This window comes from Lepidochelys kempii, chromosome 8 (assembly GCF_965140285.1).
Source record: "Lepidochelys kempii isolate rLepKem1 chromosome 8, rLepKem1.hap1, whole genome shotgun sequence".
Taxonomy (NCBI): domain Eukaryota; kingdom Metazoa; phylum Chordata; order Testudines; family Cheloniidae; genus Lepidochelys; species Lepidochelys kempii.
Genome location: NC_136387.1, coordinates 98507497 through 98528123, shown reverse-complemented (window position 1 = coordinate 98528123; position 20627 = coordinate 98507497). Strand labels below are relative to the sequence as shown.

At 41.1% G+C, this 20627-nt stretch overlaps 1 protein-coding gene across 2 annotated transcripts in view; it reads right to left on the bottom strand.

The window, feature by feature from the left end:
* Positions 1 to 20627, bottom strand: part of FAF1 (Fas associated factor 1) — a 309253-nt gene that overhangs the window by 85638 nt on the left and 202988 nt on the right. For both annotated transcript variants that reach the window (XM_073357756.2, XM_073357758.2), the window contains exons 9-12: positions 15791 to 15886; positions 7554 to 7680; positions 5983 to 6046; positions 4951 to 5032 (exon numbers count right to left, since the gene is read on the bottom strand). In XM_073357756.2, coding sequence (XP_073213857.1) covers positions 4951 to 5032; positions 5983 to 6046; positions 7554 to 7680; positions 15791 to 15886 — 369 coding nt within the window. The remainder of the gene's footprint in view (positions 1 to 4950; positions 5033 to 5982; positions 6047 to 7553; positions 7681 to 15790; positions 15887 to 20627) is intronic.

Genomic DNA, 20627 nt, shown 5'->3' with positions numbered 1-20627 from the left:
TTAGGTTTGATGGATGTCAGATGCAACTCTTTGGCTAATCTCTGCTAAAGCAGGCATGTTGTCTACATATACAATTTCCATTATATCATAACAATAATGAGACACCAAGTTATAAAACACAGACAAACAAGGTACAGCAGGAAGGCTTCTGTAAAGGAATATTCTGCTGCTCCAGTGTATTATAATTCTTTCAGCGAATCAGCATGTTGGTGGATGAGAAAGGGCCAATTTATTTGGACTTGCAAAAAGTCTTAAATTAAGTCAAATTATAGGAGGCTATAATGGAAATTAAGTACTCACATGTAAGAGTTAAAGTTCTGCCATAGATCAAAAACTGTCTAAGAGAGAGAAATCAAAGTGCTGGCCTAAGTGGCTAATTGTCAGGATGCAACGAGTGTGTGCAATTCAGGGGGCCACCAAGGATCTGCAATAGGAGTGACATTTAATATAACTATCAGAAGTGGGTGGACAGAGAAATTGAGAGAGACAAGAGGTGATCTGATAGAGGTATATAAAAATTCGTGCTATTGAGAAAGTAAATCAAATGATCCTCTACCCTCTCTCATAATAAAAGATCCAGGGATCACCTACTGAAATTGAAAAGCAAGCAATCATTGATAAAAGGGAAATACTTTAATTTTTAATTATTCAAGCAAAGAACTTAGTGGGGGGCAAAAAGAGAGATAAGACACACAAAAAGAACAGTACCACCCGAAGTAACTCATTACATACGATAAACATTTATAAAGAACAGATTCCCTCATGCTTCAGAACGTAAGTCAACCACTAACAGCTTGAAGCTAGGAATAAACTTCCACATAAGTATGTAATAACAAACTTGTCCATGATGGGTTTTTTTTGTTTGTTTGTTTTTTTTTAACACTTCCTCTGTGCCATCTTGTCCAGCTAGTCTTATGTTCCTATACAGTAATTATGTAAAACTACAATATATAGGGCTAGAAACTCAAAATGATACCATGGAGGTTTCCCTCACTGGGTTGGAATAAACTAAAGTGTTTCATACAACCATATTTCTTTTTTTGTTTTAATAAACCCATGTCTCCCTTCCTCACTCCCACCACACTCACACAGTAACTGATAAACTAAATGTCTTTCTTTTGTACTGAATATGCAGTAAGTTTCTTGTGAACTCATAACAGAACATGCAGCAAGTTTTAGAAGCTACCTCAGGACATCAGTTGTTAATGGGAAGACAGTTTGCTGTACATTTGCTACGTTTCTTCTGAGCACAAAGGACTAGCTGATGTACAGAGTTGCTTTCATGGCATTTTTCAGGAAGATCATGGGCCAAATTCTGACTTGACATAATCTAGGCAGATCTATACACAGAATTTAAATCAAGGCAGAACTTAGGCATATTTCTCCCCTTCACAGCTAGTACAGGGATTGTCATGGAAAAAGTTGCTTTAAAAGTAAACATAATATTAGCTATCTTAAAGTCTCAAAGTCAAGAAGTCAAAATGCAAATACTAGTGAAAAATGAGGCAGGGTTAGCTATATTAAAATTAAAGTAGGCAACAGCTTCTTTTTCATTTAATATCTTCTGAAACAAAGTATCAAATGTCTCTGCTTTCTGACACATGTAAGTGAAAGATTTAGAGAAAAGCCTCCATTAAAATACATATTTTTATAACAGAAAGTTTTAGAAATTATTTTAAAGAATACTTTCAAAGTAACTGCAAACTGATTTAGGTAAATTCCTTTAATAAAATCATATCTCAAATATTTCTGCAAGAAGGCTGCAAATTTATATAAATTTAGGATTTTTTTCAGAAAATGTCAGCAATAGAGATAGGAAAAAAGATATTGAGGGGTATGTCACTGAAACTGGACTGTACAGTGCTTTGGACAGCCCTGCAAATTCCTCAAGAAAAAGGCTAAGATCTATAAGCACTCTCACTGCCAAGTGCTCTCAAATTAAATCAGTCTGAAGCGGTTTTCATTAAGATGGATTGAGTGTGGCATCGTGAGAAACACTCTATCAAATGTAGTGTTTTACTTAGTGATTAACTATATACCAGCTGATGAAGCTCCCCAAATCCTTCATAATCCCACCACTCCAATAAACATTTAATGAGTATATAAGTTCAAAAAGCCTAGCAGAGGATTTAAACCTTCAATCTTGTTTTTATTTACTCTTGGAACTCAATTTCTCACTTCAAGTGAAGAATGCTGCTGCTTGAAGCTCATCTGTTGCCCTGGCAAAATTAAGTGCCCTTCACAGTATAAATTAGAACATGGGACATTTAGCTTGCAATTTCTGAAAATTTTTCCTTAATTAAAACGTCAGGTTTTATAAAGTGACCGAAAATATAACAATCATCAAAAACAGAATAAAGCGTCTCCTTTTTTTCATTTTGAGTTCTCTTAAACAATATTGAAAAGATTTTTTGCAGTAGAGTACAATAATAGCAAACTTTACTTATTTCATAAGCATTTTTAAAATTCGAAATGTTGCAATGTGATATTAATTAAAGTAGCAACTTGCTATGTGGGTTTAAAGACAAAAAGGAATCAATAGTTCAGCCTTTTTGGAAAAATTCAGTCACTATTTACAAACAACATTTCTAAGAAAAAGGTAATAAAAATAGTAAACTGCTAAACATATTAGATAATCCTGGTAAGGATCTGGTCTGAACCCACTGGAAAAATACTGAAAATAGAATGCATCTTCCACATCCTATATGTTAATAGTATATGAAAAGTATTTTGAAGATGAACATTCAGTTGGGTTGTACCGAATTAAAAAAGGTTTCTGAGCGCTAATAAAACACCCTTTGTTTTTATAATTATATGCTTTTAACCACTTCAGATGAGATGTCAAAAGTGAACTCTCTCAATCAAGCATCTTTTTATATTGATTCAGTTGCCTCATTGCCAACATGCTTTAGCATCCATCACTCCTACGAGTCATGATCAATTCTTATTTTGCTACTGAAGTGCTCTAGAGCAATCTATGCTCTGTCACCCATGTAAATTCATGAAACTAGGCTCTGAATTTAGCAGTTATTCTGCAAGAAACTTGCTGGGGTGTGCAAACATGTCAAATAAATGTTAGCTTAGAGCAAGTAGTGGAGATTTTGTTACAAGGAATACTTACAGACCATTTCAATGGCTCCATGTCTAGTTGGCAGCCGGTATCAAGTGGAGTGCCCCAAGGGTCGGTCCTGGGGCCGGTTTTATTCAATATCTTCATAAATGATCTGGAGGATGGTGTGGATTGCACTCTCAGCAAATTTGCGGATGATACTAAACTGGGAGGAGTGGTAGATACGCTGGAGGGGAGGGATAGGATACAGAAGGACCTAGACCAATTGGAAGATTGGGCCAAAAGGAATCTGATGAGGTTCAATAAGGATAAGTGCAGGGTCCTGCACTTAGGACGGAAGAACCCAATGCACAGCTACAGACTAGGGACCGAATGGCTAGGCAGCAGTTCTGCGGAAAAGGACCTAGGGGTGACAGTGGACGAGAAGCTGGATATGAGTCAGCAGTGTGCCCTTGTTGCCAAGAAGGCCAATGGCATTTTGGGATGTATAAGTAGGGGCATAGCGAGCAGATCGAGGGACGTGATCGTTCCCCTCTATTCGACATTGGTGAGGCCTCATCTGGAGTACTGTGTCCAGTTTTGGGCCCCACACTTCAAGAAGGATGTGGATAAATTGGAGAGAGTCCAGCGAAGGGCAACAAAAATGATTAGGGGACTGGAACACATGAGTTATGAGGAGAGGCTGAGGGAGCTGGGATTGTTTAGCCTGCAGAAGAGAAGAATGAGGGGGGATTTGATAGCTGCTTTCAACTACCTGAAAGGGGGTTCCAAAGAGGATGGCTCTAGACTGTTCTCAGTGGTAGCAGATGACAGAACGAGGAGTAATGGTCTCAAGTTGCAGTGGGGGAGGTTTCGATTGGATATTAGGAAAAACTTTTTCACTAAGAGGGTGGTGAAACACTGGAATGAGTTACCTAGGGAGGTGGTAGAATCTCCTTCCTTAGAGGTTTTTAAGGTCAGGCTTGACAAAGCCCTGGCTGGGATGATTTAACTGGGAATTGGTCCTGCTTTGAGCAGGGGGTTGGACTAGATGACCTTCTGGGGTCCCTTCCAACCCTGATATTCTATGATTCTATGATTTCAATATGAGTAATTCAAGAGAGACAAACACACTTTGCACATTTCTTTTGGGACCAATATGAAGATAGCTAAAGGATGAATTTAAAGCTGCTTAAGATTTTTATTTGTGCTTTAGTCTTTATCTAGGTATTGACTATTACAGTTGAGTGAGTACTTACCCTCCTAGATACAGGACATCAGGCCTTCATTCAACTATTCTCTTTCTTATTTTATGAAAATACTGCTTTTACAAATGGATGTGGAACATCAGAACCCTGAGATGCCTATCTGGCTGAACAGAAACCTTAAATTCCAAACTATAATACTATTCTGTATTTAAGTAAATGCCGTAGCAATACAAAAGGCAGCACACTTCCTGCCCCAATGGCCTTAACACTGTAAATTTACTAATTCGATTGTATCAGCCATTATTTAAAAGAGATACCAATATACAGCTTGTCACAGTCAGCCACAAGGCTCCCAAACAGTGATATCTAGTGAGAGGAGACCAACACTTATAGAAAAAAGCCTAGAAGCTCAGGTGACTGCTAGAACTTTGGCCAAAGCCATCAAAGCCAGGGATCGGTTATGTAAGCAAGGCCAGTCCAGGACAAAAACAGAACAGTTGGCAAGTGTGAGTTATCCCCGTCATTCCCATAACATGCAGGGTGAACACTTCAGTCAATCATGTAAAAGTATGAAACTGCTTACTAGTAATGTAGCAAAAATCATAACTTTTTTGGCATAGTGTAAAATGTAATATTTAGCCCTTTTACCACTTTCCTTCTAATAGAAATAGTGTAACGTTAACACACACTTACATCTCTGGCTTTTCCATAGAAGGCTTCTTGAAAAGCAGCCTCTAGTGACCCAATAAAATAAACAGGATGGCAGTCACCATATCTATTTCAAAATCACAAAGATTCAATTAATAAAAATAAAGCGTAAGTAATTTTCTTCAGTTTCAGCTCTGTTTAAATTCCTTTTAAATAGATACATTGGCTAAACTCTTAAATGTCTCCTCTACCCTCTGAAGTTTTTGTATAGGATTGTTGACCTTATGAACTTCTCTATCATAACTGACTGCTCTCACAAACTGCCATATTTACAAGTTAATGTGTAAATTTTAAGTACTATTTCTCAATCATAGTTCTATTTCTCCTCACTATTATATTCTTACTGGTTGATTGAGTGTTATTCTTGTTTAATAACATCTTAATTATACCATAAACATATGGAAAGCTTTTCATCCCAAAGAAGCTACAAATGCTTTATAAAAGTTAACATGGTAGCAAACTATACACCAGGTTCACTTTATTGGCTGCCAAAGGGTGCCACTTGTGTGGTGAAATAAGGAAACTGTTTAACAGTGAATTGTTTCAGATATACTGTATATAAATTCTAAAAAGCAAAACTTTTACACATTTAACTAGTAATTTTTATTGTTCAGCTACTCCGTTATTCTTAAAACTCTCATGGCAACTAAGTATATTATTTTCCTGCAGTCATCAGCTTTTCAGTTAGAAAGAGCTCATTTTCATTAAATTAACAGTGCTACTGTTTATAGTCAGTATCTTAGTTATCCCTCTACTCCCTTGTGGAATTCAGGAGTGATATAAAGAAAGTGGCCTCTCAATTAAAGACAGAACCTGCCATCTTAACTCACACTGAATAGAATCTTACTCCACAAATGGCCTCTCACTCAAGTCAATGTAAGTAAGGCAGAATCTGGCCTATGCCAGATAAGGAAATATTTATATTTATTTTACTTTTACTTGAATTGCCTGACAAATTATAGTTACAGTGTAGCACAAATCACTATCTGTCTTACACCGTTAATAACCTAAGTTTACCTTGAGGAAAATTCTGCCGTAAATTGTAATAAGGCATCTCCTTCATTTTCAGCATTTTCTGGCACTTTAAAAAAACAAGTACAAATATATATTGATGTCATCTGGAAGAAAAAGTTTTTAATAACACAGACCACAAAAATCATTTTTTGCTTCCTTAATTTTTCATATTTAAAACTTTCTAAGTGCCCATGGGGAAAGTCCATAAGTTTCACCAAAGGTTACTGATAGGATGTCCCTTTGGATGAACACGAAATTTACAAATACTTCCATGAATATATCGAGGGCCATTCTAAACGGTGAAGTTCTGAGCTCACCTGTAATGTGGCACATCACTGATCTGCATTTCAGTTTCTCTTTGGATCTATTTTAACATATTAGAATAAAGAAGCCTACTTGGAAGAGCTGAGAAACTGTTTCATTAGTGAGAAATTTTTAACTTGTGAATAAACTTAAAATAAATTTCAGCACTATGACTTAGCAACATAATTAGACCCTAAGGAAGCCCCTAAGGGTAAATCTATACTATGATAAAAGACCCACAGCATTGGTGTGGCTGGCCCAGGTCAGCTGCCTTGGGCTTGTGAGACTCAATCTTCCTGGCTATAAAATTGCAGTGTGGATGTTCAGGCTCAGATTGGAGACGAGGTGCTGAGACCCCATGATGAGGGAAGGTCTGAGAGAGTCTGGGCTCCAACCCAAGCCTGAATGTCTGCACTACAATTTTATAGCCCTGCAGCCTGAGCTCGAGTCAGCTGATCTCAGACTCAGTGTTGTGGGTTTTTTATCGCAGTGTAGACATACCCTAAAGTCAACAACATTGACAGAGAGATATATAAATAATGAATGGCATAGATAAGGTAACCGGGCACTCCTATTTACCCTCATACGAGAGCAAAGAATCACCCAATGAAATTAAAGGCTAACACCCATAAAAGGAAATATTTTATGCAACATGAAATTAACATGGGGAACACACTGTCACTAGATATTAATATGAAAAGCACAGTAGAATTTTAAAGAATAGTCATTTACATAGCTAATAAGAAAATCCACAGTGACATTAGATATGCATTTATAACAGAGTTAAACTTTCATGCTTCAGGCAATAGGGGGAAAAAAAGGGATAGGAAGGAATGTCCCCCATGGGAAGATAATCCATAGTTGCCCATTATCAGGTTTCTTTCTGAAGCATCCACTATTAGTCAGCATCAGAGAAAGCAATCATAGACTGAACTGGTATAGCAATTCTAACGTTCCCATTATGGGCTTTTTTCACCATCTGCTATAGACTGTGTCCAGAATGCATTAATTCTAAGCTGTATCTTTTTGCCTCTTCTCAGTTCTGTCTCCTCCCTTTAGGGTGAAAGTGGCACAAAGCAGCACAAAACTAAAAAAAAAAAATAGGCACAGAAATATAGCATGTCGTTCTAACAGTACCCTAGAAAATAACAAGTGGGATCAACAGGGAAATTAAGGATATTTTCTTGTCTATTACTGTTTAAATCCTTCAGTTCTTGTCGCTTTCACTACAGTGTTGCATAGTTAACAGTATGTAAATTTTCAATACTTACTCATTGGAGATTTCCTCAAGGCAGATGATGCCATACCAAACATCTCTCCATCATCAACTCCAAACTCTGTAGCATCTTCAAAGTCATCTCCATCGCTGTCACTCACCATATGAACATCCGTGCATTGCTATTCAAAAAAAAAAAAAAAAGCCTCTGTTACATAGTTAAGGCACCCATAGTGAATTTAATGCTGAAATAAACAAGTAAATACTGAAAATACCTTTCTTTATATAAATAAAAACGCGTGCCTGCAAATATAGCACTGCAGATCACAACACTTGGGGGCCCTCTGCGATTCTCTCCCTGTAGTCTGTACTGCAGCACAGTGTTGGCATAGCTTTAGTGGGAGGTAGTCCTCAAAACTCTTGGGATGGGACCTAACCTAACCCAATTCCCAAAATCACAAAATCCAGGAACCCTGGGTCCTGCTCTGGCTTACCAGACTATGGTACTCTCAGTGGCCACCAGGCTAACCACTTATACGCATCAATGTGTAGACGGACACACAAAGCTGTTGTACCGAGAACTCAGGTCCCCCTCAATCTTGCTGTGCCTCCACCAGCTGCCTTCAACGGTCAACTGTTCTGGATTCTGCAAGAGCGACATCCCACATCTTCTGACATAAAAATGGTTCAGGAGGCCTTCTCCCCCCAACCATCTTATGCTAAATTGCCCTTTAAGTGACTTCCTTGCAAGGACTATCCTTCCCACCATTCCCAATTTAGGAGTTGTGATGACGTTATTACAGAAAGAAAAGGAAGAGCCACTGGAACGTATGCTAGGAAAAACCAATGCTGTTACAATGTCACAACTTCAGTGCAAACAGACAACAGGAACCACAACAAGAGAAACCCAGAATTCCATACATCCATGTCTCCCATCCCCACACACACCAGCCAGCCACCAACCAATCACATGTGAAGCAATGTCTTCACTCCAGGTGCTCCAGCAGCACAGCTATGGAGCCACAGATATGCCACTGTAACCCCATAGCGTAGACAGACTACTGTGACAGAAGAGGCTTTTCCATTGCTATAGGAACTCCACTTCTCTGAGTGATAGTAACTGGGTCGAAGAACCAGTCTTTCATTGACCTACCTCCGTCTGCACCGGGGGATAGGTAAGCATAGCTACAGCACACAGCATTGTGGATTTTTCACATTCCTGACTGCTGTAGGTATGTTGAGCTACATTTTAAGTGTAGACAATGCCTAAAACACCATGCCCTGCATGAGTGGCTTGAGGAGCAATAAGACTTCACATTTTCTTAAATAATCCTTTGTGGCAGTGAGTTCCACAGGTTAATCACATTTTGTTGTAAAACAAGTATTTCTTTTTCAGTTTTAAATTTGTTGCTTTTCAATTTCATTATACATGTGTGTTCTTTCTCTTGATGTGCCATTGATTTGCAGGGCTTTATCTTTATTTTTCCCCCTCAAAGATTTACAGAGCCAATTTACTCAGTTTTCAAGTGCAAGAATGATAAATTCCAATTATCAGCCCTCCTAATGCAAAGTAGGATCTTAAAACCAAGCCACGTGATTGCTGGCTCATGATCAGTCCTCAGTAAGATTCTGTCATTCATTACCCCTGTGGAAAGAGAAGGTTACTCACCTTGTCAGCAACGGAGGTTCTTCGAGATGGTTGTCCCTGTGGGTGCTCCACGTTAGGTGTCTTGGCGCGCTGCGCTTGTAATCGGAGATTTGTGGTAACACTGCCCCGGGTGGCCACGCACGCATGGTAGTTGTGTCGCGCTACTCCGAGTGGCCACTTAGCGTGCGCAGGCAACTGTCCCTCAGTTCCTTCTCTACCCCAGAGAACCAGCATGAAACTCCCAAGTAGAGGGGAGGAGGGAGGGTAGTGGAGCACCCACAGGGACAACCATATCGAAGAAACTCAGTTACTGCACAAGGTAAGTAACCTTCTCTTCTTCTTCGAGGAGTGTCCCTTGGGGTGCTCCACTTTATGTGACTATGGAGCAGTATCCCCGATGGAAGGAGGGGCTTCAGAGTATCTTTGTTGATGGCGGATAGCACAGAATCCGAACTGAGTGTCGGGAGAGGAATGTTGTTCCAGGGCATAAGTTTTGGTAAAGGCCCAGGTAGCTACCCTGCAAATGTCTACGATAGGTACATTGTTGAGGAACACTACTGATGTGAATAGCGCTCTGGTGGAATGCGTACAAATCTCAGATGGAGCATGGATGTTGCCCTGATGATAGCACAGGTGGATACAGCCAGAAATTCACTTAGATCGTCTTTGTTTAGAGATAGCCTTACCCTTCGATTGCTCTGTGACTGAGAGAAAGAGACATGACTATTTTCTAAATGTCTGTTCTTTCTAGGTAGAAGGCCAGAGCTCTACGGACGTCGAGTGTGTGAAGGGATGCCTCCCTAGTGTCGGTGTGGGGTTTCGGAAAAAACAAAGGTAAGTAAATGTGTTGGTTTAAATGAAATGAAGAGGCTACTTTAGGTATAAATTTAGGGTGGGGTCTTAGGATCACTTTGTCTTTATGGAATGTAGTATATGTCAGGTGTGCCATTAGTGCCCCTGGTTCCCCTACTCTTCTTGCTGAAGTGATTGCGAAAAGGAAGGAGACCTTTATCGATAGATGTAGCAGTGAGCAAGTCGCAAGGGGTTCGAATGGTTTCCCCATGAGGGTGTATAGCATGAGGTTAAGGTCCCATATAGGAGTAGGGTGTTTTAGGGGAGGGTAGATGTTGGTCATGCCCTTTAAGAATCGATTAGTTGTTGGATGAGCAAAGATCGTGGTTCCATCTACCTTATCATGTAGTGAGGTGATCACTGCTAAGTGTACCTTTATGGAGCTATTCGAGAGGCCTGCCTTTTTAAGGCCTAGTATATAGTGCAGGACTCTGGGTAGAGGGGCAGAATCAGGAGACATATGATGAGCCTCGTATCAGGTGCAGAAACATATCCTCTTATGAGTGTAAGTTTTGCGTGTGCTTGGTTTGCGACTATTCAAGAGAATGTCTTTAACCTCCTCAGAGTAATTCTGATCCAACGCTGCTAGCCATGGAGTAACCAGGCCTTGAGGCGGAGAACCGTTAGGTTGGGGTGAATGACGTGGCCGGTGTCCTGTGTCAGGAGGTGAGGAAGTTGTGGAAGAGTTTGAAGTAGGTTCATCGCCACCTGTGTTAGGTATGGGAACCAGGTCTGTCTGGGCCATGTGGGTGCAATGAGTATGACCCTGCCCTTATCCTGTCTGATTTTGTGTAACACCCGGCTTAATAGAGGAATCGGGGGGAACACGTATATTAGTGGTACTTCCCATTTTGTGAGGAGGGCATTTGCTCAGTGAGTGGTGCCCGAGCCCCGCTTGGGAGCAATACTGAAGGCATTTCGTATTGTGAGCTGTTGCGAATAAATCTATAGTAGGGAACCCGCACTTGTTGAATATGGTCACGAGGGTCGGGTATTCCATCTCCCACTCGTGGATTTGTGAGAAGTGTCTGCTCAGATGGTCTGAAGCCCTTGCAGGTAAGCTGCAGAAATGTCAATTTTGTTGGATATGCACCATTGCCATAGGTGTAGTGCCTCAATGTAAAGAGGGTATGATTGAGCTTCGCCCTGTTGGTTTATATAAAACATGCAGACTGTGTTGTCCTTGAGGACTTTGATGGTATTGTTGCAAATACGCGGAAGGAAGTGTTTGGATACTTTTCTGACTGCTTAGAGCTCTAGAATGTTTATATGTAGGTTGGTTTCCACTGGGAACCAGCGTCTCTGGATAGCGGTGTTGTCCAGATGGGCTCCCCATCCCAGTAGGGAGGCATCTGTGGTGATTGTTATAGTGGGAGATTTTTGTTGAAATGAAACCCCCGAGCAGATGTTTTGCGGTTGCATCCACCACTTGAGGGAATTCTTCACTCTGTGGGGCATAGTGAGCCGTTTGTGGAGGGAATACGTGTGTGGTATATAGCAGGTGCAGAGCCAGGCCCGTAGGCATCTCGTATGCAGTTGGGAATGTTTGACTACATAAGTTGTAGAAGCCATATGCCCAAGGAGTTGTAGGCAGGTCCTGGAGGATGTTTGGGGGCTGTCTGTGATCATTGTTATCAGCCTGGTTAGGCTGAGGAATCGCAATTGGAGTAATCTCGCTTGTGCTGCGGGACAGTCAAGATAGGCCCCTATAAGCTCTAGTTGTTGCACAGGGAACAGGGACTTTTGGATGTTTATTTGAAACCCTAGGCTGGTGGACCTTGTACTGCCATCTGCCAAGTTGGACGACTGCCTCATAAGAGCACCGAGTATGGGAAGATCATTACCCCTAGCCTGCGGAGGTGAGCTGCAGCGACAGCTAGGACTTTGGAGAATACCCTTGGGGCTGTCGACAAGCCAAAGGGTAGTACTGTGTATTGGTAATGTTGATGGCCTAGTGTGAAGCGCAGAAATCATCTGTGTGCTGGATGAATAGTGATGTGAAAGTAGGCGTCCTGTAGGTCAAGGGAAGAGACAATCTCCTTTCTCTAATGCCAGAATTATGGTTGCCAGGGTAACCATTCTGAAGTGTTGCATCCTTACAAACTTGTTGAGTTTGCGTAAGTCCAGAATGGGTCTCCAGTACCCGTTCTTTTTCTGCATCAGAAAATAATGGGAATAAAACCCTCTTCCCCTGTGTTGGAGTGGTACTCCTAGTTGCAGGAGATGGTTTATTTCCTGCTGCAACAGGATCTCATGAGAGGGGTCCCTGAAGAGGGATGGGGAAGGTGGGTGGGTAGCGGGGAGTAGAAATAAATGGGATAGAGTAACCTTCTGGACGATTTCCAGCACCCATTTTTCTGTAGTGATGTTGTTCCAGACTGGGTAGTATGGTAGCAGGTGGTCTCCAAAGAGACAGGAGGTCATCTGATAATCCGGCATGGGAGAAAATAGAGGTCTCGAGCGCTCGACCAATACTTCAAAATGATTGACAGGATGTTGAAGGTTGAAATGTGGCAGGTTGATCCTGGTTCTGCCTACACCTCGCTTATTTTTGCTTGCGGCGTTGATCGTATTGTCTCTGGGGCTGGGAGTATGGGGAGGGACGGAATCTTTGGGTAGAAAATCTGTCCTGTTTTTTCTTGTTTGGGGAGACGTAAATACCTAAGGTCTTCAGGGTGGTTCTCAAGTCCTTTAAGGTATATAGGGATGCATCTGTGGTTTCCAGAAATGTGGGTTATAAATCCAGAGAGGTGGAGCCATGATGCTTGACTCATGACCATGGACGTGGCGATGGAATGAGCTGCCATGTCAGCTGAATCAAGGGAGGCCTGCAGTGCTGTTTTGGTAATTAAAGAGCCCTCTGCAGTGTTAGCTTTGTACTGCTCCTTTGACTCGTCCGGTATTTGTTCAACAACAGATGTTATTTTATTGAACAAGCTGTAGGTTTATTTTGCCAACAGAGCAGAGTAGTTTGCTATGAGAAATTGCAGTAAGGCCGAGGAATAGGCTTTGCATCCGAAGAGATCAAGCCTTTTCCAGTCTTTGTCATAAGGGGTGCTTTTTGACTGGTGTTATTTTCACCTTTTGGTTTATTGCCTCTACGACCAGTGAATTTGGAGCCGGGTGAGTAAATGAGAACTCAGCCCCTTTCACTGGTACATAATATTTTCTGTCCGAGAGGTTACAGGAGGGTGGGACAGTGGCCATTGTCTGCCATATTATCTTTGAAAGATCTATTTTAGCAGCGTTAATGGGCAGAGCTATCTTTGCTAATGGGGTTGACTGCAGGATGTCACTAAGTTTGTGCTGGGTCTCTAGCAGCTCTGCAAAAGAGATGTCCAGGGATTGTGCAACTCTTTTGAATAAGTCCTGGAAGGACTTGAAGTCATCTCCTGTGGTGGGAGGCGGTGGCATAATTGTTTCGTCCTGAGACGAGGATGAAATATGGGTGGGTGGCAGTGTCTTGCCTTCAGTAGCCTCTTATGGCTCCTCTCCCTCTTCCTCCTGGGCCTCCGATGGTGGTGGGCTCATGGGTGAAGGGGAGTGGCCCTTGATGTTGGTGGGTTGGGGAGTTTAAGATTTTGTGCTCTGTAGATTGCCCACAGGTCCCAGTATGGCCAATTGGGTGGCATAAAAACGGGTGGTGGTATCTATGGTTGTGCCTACCAGCTTTACCCAGGCATAAGAGGTTGTTGGTGAGAGCTTCCCAGTTTTGGGGAGGAATGACAAGGGGTATAAAGACCTGAATCATCCTCTTCATCCTCATCACTAGACAGTGGAGGTGCACGTCCGCTAGGAGTGCCTATTCCCCTCGGTCCTGGTCTGACTGGGGTACTGTTGGTGCCAAAGAGGGGTATTTCCGGCATGGAGGAGACTGCCAGGTCCGCCTGTCTGGTAAAAAGTTGCGGTACCAGGAAGGTCAGTGCCATGGATGGCAGTGTAGTATGCTCTGACAGTGCCGAGGTCTTGTAAGGCTGTGTATATGCAGCAGGTGGCGCCATTACACTAGCTGGTGCCAAGGCGTTCTTCAGCACTGTTGGTGCCGAGCTAGGGAGCCTAGTTTTAGCTCGTGCACCTGAGTGAGAGCCTGGCGGTGTCGGTGCCGTGGCTCCTCACGACATCTCAGTACCGGACAGTCCCGGTGCCTCTCGGTCCGAGGTTCTCGGTGCTGTCAGTATTGGGGCAGATTTCTCGCCAGGAGACCGCTTCTTCTTTGGGGGAATCTCTCTATGACGATGACTGTGACCAATGTTTGGTCTCCTTCTTCGATGCAGGGTCCTTTTACATGGTTTGTGTGGAGCCCTGCTGCTGGAGATGGTTGACCAGGAGGAGTCCTGGACTCTGGGTCAGAGGCTGGCCTGAGGGATTTCTCCATCATTAATAATTTTAGTTGGAGGTCCCTGGCTTTCAGTGTCCTGGCAGATAATTTTTTGCAACATGGACACTTCTGTGGTATATGGGTTTCCCCGAGAAAGTGGATGCACTGAGCGTGACCATCCGATACAGGAATAGATAGCCTGCAGGTCAGGCAATGTTTAAAGGCGGGGGAACCAGGAATGCCTGAAGAGGTCCAGATCTACAGAAACGGTCGTGGTGAGATCACCATCGGCGGGGACCTGCTGGTGGTGGTGGGGCAAACAATATATATATTTTAATGGGTAAATAAGGATTAGAAAACGGATGAAAACTGGCAAAAAGGATAAATAAAGATGGTAATATAAGCAATTCACAAGATAGACGGGCACTGCTGTTGCTCCGACTCAAGCCAAAGGTGGTAGAGAAGGAACTGAGGGATGGTTGACTGCAGAAGCTAAGTGGCAACTCGGAATGGCACGAGATGGCTACCACGCGTGCGCAGCCAACAGGGGCACTGCTACTACAAATCTCCAATTACAAGCGCAGGGCACCAAGACACCTCAAGTGAAGCACCTATAGGGACACTCCTTGAAGAAGAACCCACTATTTTCAGTTCTCTCAACTGTGCAAATCACACAGATTTAATACTTTAGATTCATAAAACATTTTAGGAAATCAAACTTCAGCTTTTTTCAATAAGGTTGTATAGGTGTAACACAGGGCAAGATTAAGCCTTATTATTGAACTTAGTTAACAATTCTGTTGCTGATGTGTAAACCAGACTAATCCAGTTCACCTCTAGCCAGCAGATTACCACAGTATTTAGTAAGAGGGAACCTAGGCTAATACAGTTTTAAGAGTGTTAGCTTGCATCTTGACAGTGGTTTACAACTATAGTAAACCAGGTTGACTGTGCTAATAAGATTGAAACACACATCCTTTTTGCCCATCAAGCTAGGGCTAGAGCACTCTACATAAAATGGTTGGAAAAAATGTTTAAATTGTCAAGGTGCCTATTTTAAATTCAACCTGAGGTGAAAGGCAAGCAGGGAAAATTTCAGCCCAAATACTCTCTCAAAGTTATAAGCAACTGAAAGCAGAAGCTTATCAGGGACTACATCAGGCAACTTTAACTACAGGTGTCACTAACTGTACTGGCTATAAGGATTCAAAAGTTATATACATTTTACTTTTTAGTTTTCTTTTGATTATTTTTAATAGTACCTCACTATGACTCCCTTGCTTTGGTTGTTCCCTCATTTCCATCAGCTCCACTTCTTCTTTCTTTCTACTGAATATCTTGTACAGGTATTGTAGATTGATTCATTTTGTGTGTCCACAGTAGTCAACACCAGAGGAGACAATGACCAGTGCAGAACAGGCTTCTGGCCATTCCCTCCTAGAGTATATTTTTAAAGCTGACAGATTTTTCTTACCTCCTCTGACTGTTCTCTGGTTTGTGCAGGTGAAGATCTTCTTCCTACTGTAAGTCGATGGCAAGGATAAGTGAGCCCCGATGCAGCTATAGTCATCTGCAACAAAACAGCAATTATTTATTAATGTAATTGTCTCATTTCAGAATAGTTTTGCTTTTTGGGTTAAAAACTGCACTGCAGGAGTCTGAATGAATGATACCAAGATAAAGACTGAAAAATTAAAATAATTCATCACATGAAAATTATTTAGGAAAAAAGCAACCATCATTGTACAATTACTGTTAATAGGCTTATATTGCAACATCCTCTCCTATGTGAAGAGCATCAATAATTATGTAAATAATAATTATATTTTAAAAAAATCAATTTGTTAACATGGAATCTCTATGTATAAAGTTTAATTAACACTAATACTGAAGACATATGTTATGCCTCCCATTTAAACATCTACACCCAGGAATTCAGCTGTGCTGGTGAACTTGCAGTCAGTGTAGGAAGAATATCTATTAATCAATCCTAAGGGAAAAGAAGAGGTATCTATTAGCTATTATCACACGCCTACATTTAAAATGAATGAAACAGTAACAGTAAAGACAGCAATTGCCTGAAAGACATGACAGTTAAATATCCAGTAATATGAGGAAATAATCTTAGAGGATCCAATTCTGTACCTTGCTCCAAGAACAGACTCATTAATTTCAGTGTGAATGAAAGTACTACTCAACATAAGTACATAAACACACATATTCTCTCACAGTACAAAGCCCCATAGACTCACATCACAATGAACAGTAAACACAGCATGCAGGAGTCATTGGCCAGCAATCTTCCTCAACATTTTGCAAGTCTTCACACAGCCTTGAAAGTGTGCCATATTGCATCCCATGCTCTCAGCCACACTGATGAACCACACTCACTGCGGGTGCCCCATGTCCTGGCACCAATCCCTGCAAAACTTGCTTTGACACTCTTCCTCTGCTCATCCAACCCACAGGTTCCACAAACTCAAGTTTTCTTTGTCTGACTAAACTGATATCAGATATCACTCCAGTTATGCTTTAAATTTGGGCGATTACCTACCTCATCATTTGTCATGTGAGAAGTATAGTTACTGTGCAGCAATCACCATTTCAATTTCAAAGCAGAAAGCCTCTTAATGTCCTGTTTCCTTAGCATCCACATCTCGCGTACATATAGCAAGATGCTGAAGACAAGAGGCTGCAGCGATTTCATTTTTACACTTCATGGTAACACACTTGCTTAGACTGTTGAAAGTCGGCTGAAAGTCGCTACAGCAGTGTCCCAAGTCCAACTCGAAGTTGGCTCTCCAAGAGATGTTTAGCATCCATTATAGTCATAGTACCCAGGTATTTAAATTATTCAATACACTGCTAAGGAAATAGGACACTTAGCAGCTTTCTTCCTCTACAGATTTGGATAGAAGTATCACCTATTTAATAGACTTAGATGTCACCATTGTCTTTGTTTTTTCATCTTTAGACCTAACGTATTCCACTACTGCTCTTTCTGGCAATTTTTGCACCCCTTCTTGCAATAATCCAATCAGGTCAATATCATCAGCAAAACACAGATGACTAATTTTTAATCCACCAATGAATATGCCCGCCTGTAAATTTCCATCAGTGGCTCATCTTAACATTTCTTCAAGAGAACAATGGAAGAGCATTGGTGATAGCATGCAGCCCTGTCTGACACCTATCCTTAAATCAAATCAACTACTTTGCTCACACCCTATGAACACTGAAGCCCTTGCACTTTCACAAAGAATTTGTATCAGCCTTGTTACATCTCCACCAAGTCTGACCAGCCGCGGGATAGCTCAAAGAGGTTTGTACCTTATCCTGTCAAACATCTTAGAAAAATCCACAAAGACATGGACCACTTTCCCATCATTCGCCAACACTTTCTCGCATAGCACAGGCAGACTAAATATTTGCTCCACTGTAACTCTTTTGGATCTAACCCTGGCTTGTTCTTCAGCCAGAAAGTTTTCCATCTTGAGCACAATTCTCTTCAGGATGATTGATTTTGATGGGAGTCAGGTGCCTAACTTGCTTAGGTGCTTCTGTAAATCCCATGAGGCATCTATCAGCATCTTTAGGTGCCTAAATACCTTTGAAAATTTGGCCCTTAGATTCTTAAAAACCTAAATTGCTTAAGCACTTTTGAAAATGTTACTCCTATGTCTTCCTCTAGTCCAGAGGGCTATAACCCCCAATACTCCACAATTATAAGTTTCTCCTCTAGCTAAAATGGCAGGGATCCTGTGTTCTTTTCTGGGTTCTATCCCTAATGCTGCCTGGGTGCAGTTTAGCTGCTGATCGTTGTCTCTCTTGTTTGGGGCCCTAAACTTGCTGCAATCTCATTTCTTGGAAAATCTGAAAAAAGGTATGTCAAGAGATTTCATCATTGACTAATTTAGATAATTATCTTTCATAAAACACAGGAATATTTTTATGCTCTGATCTAAAGTGCTTTATAAAAAGGTGGCTTTAAAAAAAAACCTCCAAAATTTAAGAAAAATGACTAATTTAAAAAAAGTAAAAAAAAAATCAGCACTTTGAAATAAATTTTGAATTCTTTCTTTAAAAATAGATACCTATTAAGAAGTTTAATTTCCATTAATATGTAGCCAAATAGTTATGTCCTCTATAGTTAACTACAAATGATTGGGCTTGATACAGGAATTAATGGGTGACATTTATGTTATGCAGGAATGTCAGATTACATTATTAGGATGATTCTTTCTGGTCTTAAAATCTATGAAGTCAACCAAAGGTTTTCAATCATTTTCTGGGCAGTTTGAACAGATCTGAAATTATCATGCTAGGTTTTGTTTGGCAACAATTTCAACCTCTGTAGAATATGACCGTGGCAAAAGCTTTGGTTCTCTACCAGCATTATTGATTCGTATCAGGATGGTTCTAGATATGCGGTTTGCTACGATTCCTCTACAGAGTGATTACAGAATAGAAAAAATGTTTGCCATATCCTACAAAACACAATTACTATTTTGTTGTTTTCTTGGCCACGGGGTAATTTAAATTATATTTTTACACACACACACACACACACACCCCGCTCCACCCCCTAATTAGGTTGTAAAAACTTAAGGATGGTGTACATTTGATCTATCTTTAACCAAAAGCCAAGAATAAATCATAAGGCTGAGATTTCATTTACGGTAGTGAGTACACCGGAAATGCCCTATTAATTTTTATCCACGATGCAAGCTGCTTTTATCACTTATGCGCTAGAGCTCACAAAGCTTTAATTTGCTGCAGGTTGAAGCAAGCTGATTAAGTACGCTAGTTACCAAGTGAATGCTACCTGCCTGGACTAGCCTACTGTCACATTACTGTAGCAGGGTTAAATAGCAGTTTAGTCACATTTTTAAAAAAACAACATTTACAGTCAAAAAGGATGTGACTAATAATAGTCCAGAACAAATGAAATATTAAAACAGGCATACAGGTCAAGCTCAATTATCTATGAAACTCTTGTGTCAACAGCACAAGAATTGTATTCTCCATTGTAACACTGGCATTGCCATTTTACATCTTACCTTGCATTCAGTAAGTTTATGAGATTTAGAAACAAACAACTGACAGCCACAAATTCTGAAACTTTGCCTAAGCTACCAAACTTGAAACATTATACAAAAATAATGGATAACTTAGATATGTGCTCTCACAAAAAGCAAGACCAAAAAATTAAGCCTTCCACAACAATAACATCCCTCAAGAACTGAAGCACAAAATGGTTCTCTTTTAGAAGGTCCCTACGACACAAGAATTAAATACTCTGTTTTGTATTCTCTATGTAAAGAGCCAACCAAAGTCAGAAGTTCAAGCACACAGTTCCTATACCCTTCTTCCATACTTAGCCTACATGGCTGTTTGTCTATCCTGCTTCTTATTTGCAATCCCTCTATCCGAGTGCCTCTCAAAAAAAGAACTAAAGCAAGAAAGAGTCCCACAGCAGAGTAGCTTTCACCCTCCTCTGCAAGGGGTTGTGGGAATGGGTTTTTTTTCTTTTCAAATGTGTGTGAGAGAATTTCTCTCCCCACTTCTACTTTTTCTGAGTAGCTCTCGCTGTCCAAAGGCTAGCCTGAAGAGGCAAGTTGCATTTCATACTGAAAGTCATCCATGGGCACTGTCACTTCCTCTGGGAGTTAAATAATCTTGATCCAGTTGCCAAGAAAGCTCTTTCCTTTGCTCTCAAGAGCAGGACTCTTGCCTTATACAGTTTAATCTTTGCTGTGGACATTGTCAAAGGAAATCATTGTTTCCAAATGTTTACATAACTTAGTTTAATGCTTTGGGTGGTCTTAAAGATGAGAGCTGCTACTTTGAATGAGGAGCCAGCGTAGTGAGTGGAGCATCAGGGTGATGTGCCTCAGCAGCCAGTGCTGCACAGAAGTCAGGCTTCTAAGTTTTGGACAAGTTGGAGCTTTTTTAAGGGGAATGCACTCATCCCCACATACAGTGAGGTGCAATAGTTCAGCTTGGAAGTCACAAAGGCATAATCACTGTATCCAAGTCATCATCCCACATGAAGGGAAACAACTTTCTTGCCAGCCTCAGATTGAAGGTGGTATTTTCAGCTGTAGCTAGTTGAGTGCCCAAGAGGATGTTCAAGTTATGAATCAAGATGACCACTGAAGAGCATCTTGAGAGTGGGAGATCTTATGGTGGTCACTAACTTTTCAAAATGTTGCCTTTTCCCTACCAGCATTAGCTCTCTCTTGCTCAGATACAGTTTCAGCCTCTTGCCTTTTATGCAATTGCAAATCTCAGCCAGGTTTCAGAGTAGC